This window comes from Poromitra crassiceps (assembly GCF_964638095.1).
Source record: "Poromitra crassiceps genome assembly, chromosome: 4".
NCBI classification, from domain to species: domain Eukaryota; kingdom Metazoa; phylum Chordata; class Actinopteri; order Beryciformes; family Melamphaidae; genus Poromitra; species Poromitra crassiceps.
The window spans coordinates 4,217,613-4,228,551 of NC_139626.1; the positions used below are offsets into that span (position 1 = coordinate 4,217,613).

At 42.6% G+C, this 10,939-nt stretch overlaps 1 protein-coding gene across 1 annotated transcript in view; it reads left to right on the plus strand.

Annotated features, from left to right (window-relative positions):
• Window positions 1–10,939, plus strand: part of nrg3b (neuregulin 3b) — a gene marked incomplete at both ends in the record, with an annotated part of 395,235 nt that overhangs the window by 381,985 nt on the left and 2,311 nt on the right. Inside the window, 1 exon segment of the mRNA XM_083635071.1 lies at window positions 1,251–1,421. Within this exon segment, the coding sequence (XP_083491197.1) occupies window positions 1,251–1,421 (171 nt within the window).

Sequence of the window (10,939 nt, forward strand, 5' to 3'; positions counted from 1 at the left end):
GATTTACATTGCTTCACTGCAGTAGATGTGCCAGGACTTTATTTGAAATAAACTACCTACAGTACTTTAGAGTATCTACAGTACTAGAGACTACCTACCTACAGTACTGCCCACTGGAGAATATAAAAAAAGAGTATGACAGGACAGGAAGCACTGTTTCTAATTAGCTCTGAATCCGTACTCTGCTAGACATTTTATACATCCTGACCTTTTTGACAGCACAGGCCCATCCGGCTGGCCCCAGTCCAAAAACAGATTAATTCACTCACCAATTAAAACAAAACAAAAGTATATGTATGTGTGTGTATATACATGCATATATATATAATATATATATATATATTATATATATATATATTATATATATATATATATATATATATATATATATATATATATATATATATATATATATATACACACACACATACTTTATGACTTTTGTAACGACAAGCACATTGTATGAAACTTACAGTACATGTGCCCTTTCAGGCTTTCAACAGGCGGTGGGTGACGGGTGATGAGTGCCGAAATTTCAAATTCAACTGTTGTCTGATCTTACAGTAAATAAAGTGCACTGTGTTAGCAACAAAGGACTGTATGCAAATTGAGCACTTGGTTCTATTACAGTTCAATATAAGTCCACCTTATTTCTGTATCAATTTAAATCTATATTTTGGTCAAGAATGATTCATGAAGTGCAAAATATTTAGTGTAGTGTTTATTAATTTCTTCATTTCATTTATTAGTTTAGTTATTTTACATATGTGGGCCCTGTGCCAGAACACATTAACAATACAATTAACAAACAATATTCATTCTATTCATATCTATAGTTGAGTTTCTGTTCACCATTTATGGACTGCACTAGCAGCGTGTGAAACCTGCCTTTTGTCAGAGCTATCCGCTTACTGTGGGATTCGTATTCCTTTCACATGTACCTGCATACCCCAGTGCAATGCTTTGACTGCGAGAGCAAGGTCATTCATGTACACACAGAACAGAATGGGGAATAAGATGCCCCATTTTTCACTGAAATATCAACGGGATACAAATAGGTGAATCCACTGACACAGCCTCGTTTTACATCAACAATACATGAGGTGAGCTGGAGACGAGACATGGAATGAGTGAGTGCAGTTTAGATTTACGCAGCAGTTAGTTTATTGTTAAAACTGTGTGTTTGCTTGGAAGTGGTCTGAAATTGTGATATCCATCTGTCTTACTGGATCTTCCCAATCTGGTTACAGGAGTAGTTCCCTTTCACTCAGTCCTGCCCAACAACGGAGGGAGACCACTTACTTCAGGACCCCACCTATTTCTAGAGGGAAACACAATCTCACTGATGGATCCAGAGTCACTGGCCATGTCTACAAGCACTTGCAAGAAGTTGAGTCAACAGATATGGAGTCCATAAGAAGGTGAGGCTTTTTCTGTTTTGGTTTGTTTGTTTGTTTGTTTGTTTTGTGTGATACTCTCTTGATCCCCGAAGAGGCAATGACCCCTCCACATGGAGGTCAAAGAGCAGGTTCAAAACTCTGGAGCTGGAACGGAGCGTCTTCCTCAAGGACACATGAGCACAGCTTCCTGCAGGGACGTTTCTGTAATACTGTAAACTGAATGTATGAATGATACCGCTTTTAGATCAAAAAGCCCGCTTATAGGCGCTATTTTTAAACACAGGTAAACAGCGTGTGGTATTGTCCTCAAAATCACATGTCATGCAAAGTGATTTTTTTTTGGTGGGATTCTCACAGTGTGGTATATGTAAAAGTTTAGCACCAACATTGAGTTTGATACATTTTGATTTTTTTTTGTGCAGTGTTAAATTTAAAGAAAAATTCCCCATTATGAAGCCCAAAAAGGCCCCCAAAAAGTTATTATTCAATACTATTATTGGGCCTACAGCTATTTTTTACAAAAAGCATGCATTTCATTACAGTACTTTCTCTGGGTTTTTGTAGGCTTCCAATTTTAAGATGTTACTGGTCTTTCCAAAACTGATCATCATTTCCATGTTTGGCATCAGTTCCTTGTTTCTATTGGTATATCATTGAAATCACACGCAAAGGTCTCATTTGATATAAGTGAGCTCTATTGACCATGAATTCCAAAAGAATAACAATTGTAGTAATGGTTTGGAATGGAGTTGCTAACAAGGTACAACACAGAATTGGGTGAAAATGTATCATAAACAGTCAAACCAGACCGGGTCAACTTGACCCGGGAGGACAACAGGAGGAACTATTTTGAATAAAACACCCAAAATTCAGTGAAATTAGTTCAAATAAATTGTATTTGTGAAGGACATAGTATTGAATCACCCATGTGATTTTCAGGCAATTTGATGGAAGAAAACCAGATTTCTGATGGAAAAACTTTTCTTTTCATTTCGGGTCAAATTGACCCGACGACAATACGAGGATGCTAAAAATAGGGCATTGACACTTTCACATAGCCAGCACATTGCAGTTTGTTTCAGACATGATGTCGACACGTGTGTCACATCCTTGACCTCATATAGCCTAAGCTCCTTAAATAAACCAGTAGATTGTCATGATTGTTTCCACATAAACTGTGGCAGCACCACAATATCATCACGGCCGGATAAACAGTTCATGTATAGAAATGTATCTAAATTGCTCTGCAATACTAATCAGAATCACTTTTATTGCCACAATATGCAAGATTACATATACAAGGAATTTGTCTTAGTGTAAGTATGCAGCGTAGCGCTCATATCAATATTCAGAGATAAAAGAAAATATGTAAAAGACAAATCCCAACATTGCAAGTGCAGTCCAATATATAACGGTATACACGGATAGGAGGAAAAGGCATTAATAGGCGTTCAATTAAATAGCAATTAATGCCTAATGCGTCTAATGTGCGCATCATGTCATGTCAACGAGCATAAAAATATTTGATTCCACAATTTCTCCTTGAGGAGAGGAGAAGAGAGAGTTTGTTTTTGTCGGGTACCATTGGACACAATGTAAAGACAATTTAAAGTAATCAACCATTTAGAAAGTATATGTTCAGAAAATTTGGCGTGTCCACCGGGTGTGTGCTATTTATATCGCCTCCCGATCAGAGCGGATCCGATAAAAAGCCAAGCCTACTACAGAGTCATTTGACCCCTTAGTGAATTGTCTCTTGTAACTTTTAGACCAAAGAAAAGGTAGTTTGTGGATAATATTAGTTGGGGTTTTCCCCTATCCAAAAGGGGCTTTGCACTCAAGCAGAATTACTGTAAATTTGCTCCTAATCAATATGGTAGTCAATCATCAATTTAGTTCATAGAGTATAAAAGATCAAATAAAATAATATTCCTTTGCATTAGAAAAGGAATCCTGGTAGCGATGTAACAAAAGTTACATGACATTTCACAGTCCAAACAACGATATACAAGCATGTCTAAAAGAAATTACATTCAGCATTACTTGACCAGAGTGCAAGAGAGTACAAACCTACTGTAGCAAGTTTGAGTCCAGGTCATCAGGCTTCCTGTGAGGTCGTCAGGCTATTCAGATGTGAAAATACGGTTACATTATTGAACCACGTGTATTAGCAAACCAAACTGTTGGACGAATGTGACGCTATACGCTACATCCCTACATCCTTAGAATAATAGCAAAACTTTACCTCCCTTGCAGAATCCCATGGCAATGGAAGTTGTTTGGACAAGTAAAGTGTTTTCCGATGACTGGAAGACAGAGGGGCGGTAGCATAACAATAGAGAAATTAATTCTCAACTCAAGAGGTCTCAGTTCAAATCCTATGAAGTCGCTTATGAAATATGCTGCTGGAAATAAATGACATCTGCTGTGCCCTCCTGCAACTGCTTTCCCGTCACAATGAATTTGAGGAACACACTTGATCCCAAGGTCCTGTATATGATTCTGTATATGTAATCCTCCCGCTGCAACTGCTCTATTGCTATTGCTGCAAAGAAAATCACTCTTTTTATCTGCCTTTTTTTTATCAGGGCTGAAAAATTATTGAGAAAAATATGAAAATACAAGTTTGATGTTATTTGTCTAAAACTCAAGCATTATGTAAAGGCTTTGTGGTCCATATAGCAAAGTCATCGTTTTTGTAAAGGATTAATTTCAGCCATCATGTTAACATCTTGGATTCTGCACATCCGTGTTCATCTTTGATGGCAAGTGAGGACAGTGGAATTGCCCTATTTCCATGGACCATGGCCATCATGGACCATGGACCATGGACCATGGCCATCATGGACCATGGCCATCATAAGTAAAGTGGAGCTAGTGGACCATGGCCATCATAAGTAAAGTGGAGCTGGTGGCCGTGTTTCAGGAGGCATTAAAAGTCAGAGTCACCTCTCGCCGGTTGTCTATCTGCGCGCTTAAAATAACTTCCACAATTTGAAACTATTAGAATGATCCTCGCTGGCATGTGTTCAGAAAAGCCATCCCATGTGAAATCCTCCCTGACACATTATCAAAGAGGAATGGCCCTCAATGTCCTGCAGTAGGGAGGGGGTGTGCATGTGTCCTTCAGTAGGGAGGGGGTATGCATGTGAGTATAAAGCTGAGCATCCTTAATGTCCTGCAGTAGGGAGGGGGTATGCATGTGAGTATAAAGCTGAGCATCCTTAATGTCCTGCAGTAGGGAGGGGGTATGCATGTGAGTATAAAGCTGAGCATCCTTAATGTCCTGCAGTAGGGAGGGGGTATGCATGTGAGTATAAAGCTGAGCATCCTTAATGTCCTGCAGTAAGGAGGGGGTATGCATGTGAGTGTAAAGCTGAGCATCCTTAATGCCCTGCAGTAGGGAGGGGGTATGCATGTGAGTATAAAGCTGAGCATCCTTAATGTCCTGCAGTAGGGAGGGGGTATGCATGTGAGTATAAAGCTGAGCATCCTTAATGTCCTGCAGTAGGGAGGGGGTATGCATGTGTCCTGCAGTAGGGAGGGGGTATGCATGTGAGTATAAAGCTGAGCATCCTTAATGTCCTGCAGTAGGGAGGGGGTATGCATGTGAGTATAAAGCTGAGCATCCTTAATGTCCTGCAGTATGGGGGGGGGGGTATGCATGTGTCCTGCAGTAGGGAGGGGGTATGCATGTGAGTATAAAGCTGAGCATCCTTAATGTCCTGCAGTAGGGAGGGGGTATGCATGTGAGTATAAAGCTGAGCATCCTTAATGTCCTGCAGTAGGGAGGGGGTATGCATGTGAGTATAATGCTGAGCATCCTTAATGTCCTGCAGTAGGGAGGGGGTATGCATGTGAGTATAAAGCTGAGCATCCTTAATGTCCTGCAGTAGGGAGGGGGTATGCATGTGAGTATAAAGCTGAGCATCCTTAATGTCCTGCAGTAAGGAGGGGGTATGCATGTGAGTATAAAGCTGAGCATCCTTAATGTCCTGCAGTAGGGAGGGGGTATGCATGTGAGTATAAAGCTGAGCATCCTTAATGTCCTGCAGTAGGGAGGGGGTATGCATGTGTCCTGCAGTAGGGAGGGGGTATGCATGTGAGTATAATGCTGAGCATCCTTAATGTCCTGCAGTAGGGAGGGGGTATGCATGTGAGTATAAAGCTGAGCATCCTTAATGTCCTGCAGTAGGGAGGGGGTATGCATGTGAGTATAAAGCTGAGCATCCTTAATGTCCTGCAGTAGGGAGGGGGTATGCATGTGAGTATAAAGCTGAGCATCCTTAATGTCCTGCAGTAGGGAGGGGGTATGCATGTGAGTATAAAGCTGAGCATCCTTTCACGTCAGTGCAGCAAAAGCTTTTCTTTTGCCTCGAATGGGTCTTCATTCATACAGCATTATGAATACGATCTGTCTATACACTCCCAAGAAAAACCAACCTGGAAAGCCTTTAACTTACATTGTCATTGTCACAATTAGGGGTGGGAATCGCGGAGTAACTCACGATACGATATGGTCACGATACTTGGCCCTCGATAACGATATTATCACGATACAGCGATTCTGCAATAATCGATATATTGGAAGAAATTTAACCTACGATACATCACGATATCTGTGTTGTATCGTATCGTATGTTGTAGGAAAAACTGACTGGAGGGGGGCTTTAAGTAGAACAATGCATAATGTCAAATAGCAGCAATAGAGACGCTGCATGAAATAGGCCACGCCCATCACGGGGGAAAAGCTCCGTTCATTTCCACACACCAGCGTCATTTTCCTTGAATGAAACATAGCTAAAAGCTGTTGTGTGGTGGGGCTGTTTAGACAACAAATGTAAAAAATCGCCAGTTAAAGTTTTTTTGTACTCCTGAGCAAAACAAGGGAACCATTGAGAATTGGTGAAGTTGGAGTGTTCATCTTCCGTATATACGATCTTTCTGTGCAACACGCAACCATGCACGCGACATAGGAGAACGCCAGGATTGGAGGAGGGGGGCTTTCTGTTTTCCCCCCCGTCTTGGGCGTGGTTTCTGAATGATGACGCGTTAACGCAGTAGTGTCTCTATAGTGTTTCAATTGAAACCAGTTCAAAACATTTGAAAAGTAAAGGGAACATTTTAAATGTACTGTAGTAGCACAGGATTATGATATTGGGGTTTATTTATAGATGCAGCATCATGATTGGTTCAGCTTGAGGAGGCCCTCCTATTTAGCATATGACTCAGGAACAGCCTAATTTGCTGTCAGAGTGTGCAACTCGAGTGCCGCCGCCGCCGACATCAAAGATGTCTGTCATTACAGCAGTATAGTGTCCCTCGTGCATTCCATACACTCCCAAGTCCCTGGCGATGTTCTTATTAGCATGGCACGCTGATTGAGTATTACAGTACAGTGACTTGTAAGATACACTGCCAAACTCTTTATATGACCTGTTTCCATCATTTACATTTTTAAACAGCTCCGTGCTGCTCAGCAGTTCTTTCAAATGGTTGCACAGAGAGAGATCCTCCTGGAGCATAACAATCTCTCTCTTTCACACACACACACACACACACACACACACACACACACACACACACACACACACACACACACACACACACACACACACACAAGCAAACTAGCAGAGAAACTAATGAGAATATTCCTTTTTAAAAACACAACGGCTAAATATGTATAGCTATAAGCAATTAAATCAGCTATAGGATGAGACTGTATTTGTAAACAATACGGAGCTTATTAGCTATTGATAATTCCGTTGCAGAATCCGTCAGTCCGGAGGTTGAAATGACCTATTTCTAGTCACACAACACCAGCAATACAGCCCCCCCCCCTCCTCCTCCTCCAGCCCCCCCTCCTCCTCCTCCAGCCCCCCACCTCTCCCTTGTTGCCATGGAGACACCCTCTAGTCTCTAGAAGTGAGAAATCGGAGGCGGATAAGAGAGCGAGAGGAAAAAAGGAGAGAAAGTGAGAGAAGGAGAGAGAGATGGTACGTGTACAAAGAGGATGAGAGAAGGAGAGAGAGATGGTACGTGTACAAAGAGGATGAGAGAAGGAGAGAGAGATGGTACGTGTACAAAGAGGATGAGAGAAGGAGAGAGAGATGGTACGTGTACAAAGAGGATGAGAGAAGGAGAGAGAGATGGTACGTGTACAAAGAGGATGAGAGAAGGAGAGAGAGATGGTACGTGTACAAAGAGGATGAGAGAAGGAGAGAGAGATGGTACGTGTACAAAGAGGATGAGAGAAGGAGAGAGAGATGGTACGTGTACAAAGAGGATAAGAGAAGGAGAGAGAGATGGTACGTGTACAAAGAGGATGAGAGAAGGAGAGAGAGAGATGGTACGTGTACAAAGAGGATGAGAGAAGGAGAGAGAGATGGTACGTGTACAAAGAGGATGAGAGAAGGAGAGAGAGATGGTACGTGTACAAAGAGGATGAGAGAAGGAGAGAGAGATGGTACGTGTACAAAGAGGATGACAGAAGGAGAGAGAGATGGTACGTGTACAAAGAGGATGAGAGAAGGAGAGAGAGATGGTACGTGTACAAAGAGGATGAGAGAAGGAGAGAGAGATGGTACGTGTACAAAGAGGATGAGAGAAGGAGAGAGAGAGATGGTACGTGTACAAAGAGGATGAGAGAAGGAGAGAGAGATGGTACGTGTACAAAGAGGATGAGAGAAGGAGAGAGAGACGGTACGTGTACAAAGAGGATGAGAGAAGGAGAGAGAGATGGTACGTGTACAAAGAGGATGAGAGAGACAGAGAGAGGTGGGGTGGTCAAAGAGGGTACGAGTAAAGAAGGGAAAATCGCAGACAAGCATGAGAACACCCTTCCGTGTTTTCAATTTTTTGTGACAGCAAATCCCCGCAGTGTTGTCAGTGTCATTCCGTGTCACTGTCAAAAACACATATTTACCCATCACAGATGGGGGAAAGAATTGAAGGCCAATTTGCCATGGAAGTTATTTTTTTAGATAATGTTTTGCTCTGCCGGATTTACCTCCGGCACGCATCCCCCCTCTAATGCCGAGGGAGGAGGATTTACCTCCAGCTAATGCCGAGGGAGGAGTGGGAAAGTAATTCAATTATTTCAACTTGGTTATGCTTCAAAACAGTCTCGGAAGACTGACAATAACACTGCTGTCTCCTCAGGCTGTGCCGGGATGACTCATCAGTCACACTGTTAAAGGAGCATTCCATGTATTTGCAACCTGGACCTTATTTTCCTAGTTTTGCTTTTTGTTTGTTTCTTTTGCCATCGTGACGATTGATTGTGTGCAAAATGTCATCACTCCAGTGTGGAGCTTGGCGTAGCTTCAGTTAGCTTGGCGTAGCTTCAGTTAGCTTGGCGTAGCTTCAGTGTGGAGCTTGGCGTAGCTTCAGTTAGCTTGGCGTAGCTTCAGTTAGCTTGGTGTAGCTTCAGTTAGCTTGGCGTAGCTTCAGTTAGCTTGGCGTAGCTTCAGTGTGGAGCTTGGCGTAGCTTCAGTTAGCTTGGCGTAGCTTCAGTTAGCTTGGCGTAGCTTCAGTTAGCTTGGCGTAGCTTCAGTTAGCTTGGCGTAGCTTCAGTGTGGAGCTTGGCGTAGCTTCAGTTAGCTTGGCGTCGCTTCAGTTAGCTTGGCATAGCTTCAGTTAGCCAGCGGGTGAACCCAAAAAGCAATTAAAGCCCGGCCTTAATTGACACCAAGGAACCCCAGATTGTGTACCTGGGATTGTTTACAGATGACATCATTCTTAAAGGACGGCTTTCCCGTGGGGAATATGAATATATATTAAATCTCACGCCCCTAAGGTTTTGGAATCCGTTGAAATTTTTGAAATTGGTTGTTCACAGCCTGAGCAATCAACCATCTCTCACATATTTTTTGGCCTCGCCGACGCGTTTTACGTCAGAGAGGCCAAGTCCGCCTTGCGGAAGTCGAGCACCTATGAACTACAAGTGTTGTGGGGGTGTGCCACCATGGTTCCGCCTCTAGAGGTCCTCCACGCCCCTTCAGAGGTCCTGAAGAAAAACAAAAGGCAGCCATCTTTTTTCACCGCCTAGCCTAGGCTAGCTAATGTTAGCTTCCCATAGCTCCTTGCAAAGAACCATATCTCGGGAACGGAAGGACCTACAGACACGGGACTGGCGGCATTGGAAAGCTCGTCAAATTTTACATCTAGTAGAAGGTGCGTTGAAGTTACGAAATCAACGCTGAGCAATGTACCCTTTTTTACACATTTTTACATGAAATAGTTACAACATCAGATGCTCCTAACTCCTAGGAAAATGCCTTAAAATGCATGATTTTTTTTTTATGAAGACATCTCCCGACATATATACTACCGTTTAAATTTGGTGCAATTTGAAGGCAATTTTTTTTTTATTATTATTCTTCTCCTAATGTTTTTATGTCGAAGCCTTCTTCTTCTTCTTCTTCTTTGAGTTTTATGGTGGTTGGCAAATATATATGTGCATTACCGCCACCTACTGGAGTTTGATATCAGCCAAATGCCTGAGGGGTGGGCGTGGAATCGAAGGCCACGCGAGCCCAGTGCATTGTGGGAACTGTAGGATTTCGGCTCCCCGCACCCGCCCCTCCCCCCCACCAGCCCCCCCCCCCCCCCCCCCCACACACAGAGTGGATTTTGGTTGATTGCTCAGGCTGTGAACAACCAATTTCAAAAATTTCAACGGATTCAAACTCCTTAGGGGTGTGAGATTTAATATATCTTCATATTCCCCACGGGAAAGCCTTCCTTTAAGGAGGACTTCTATCTTTCTCAAGGTTCTCATAGTTGCTGGAAAAAAGGCCATTACGAGGAACTGACTGAAAAGAGACTTCCCCCCCCATGAGCAGATCAATGGATGGATATCGTAGCAGAGATTTATTCTATGGAGAAACTAACTTATTATCTGCCAACGAAGGCTAAGACCCATGACTGCCGCTGGGCAAATTGGACTGCTTGCAGGGCAAAAGATGAGCAGGATCCTTTACTGGTCAAGTCAGAATGGACGGAAGGGCTTAGAGACTGAGTAGCACCCCCCCCCCCCCCCCATGCACTTTTGTCTTTTTTTCTTTCACTGTGTATGTCTATGGACTGCATTTATATCAGTCCATAGACTATATGTATATACTGTATGTCTATGTATGTATGTAAAAAAAAGCACGGCCTTGCACACACTCACTGCAATGGGACCTGCCTAGATCCAAGTTGTGATTATCCACTGTCTGACACGTGCATAATGTTGCGGTACTAGACGTGTTATTTCAACCAGCATGAGCTCAAGTACTCAAGTATTCTGATGCTGCATTCAATGCAAATCGGATGTTCTGATTTGCCAACTGGGGAAAAAGTGGTTCACACCAACCTCCTATAGTGATAATTACAAGTAGGTTATGGGATGTTTTTGAACGCTCCCTCATCTCCCACCTGGAATCAATTAGAAAGTACAGCAAACTGAGCAGCGAGCCAGTCAATAAACATCAAAATCATCAGATATATTTACACAAGTGCAAAAAAAAAAATTACTTACTGTGAGAAACGCAATA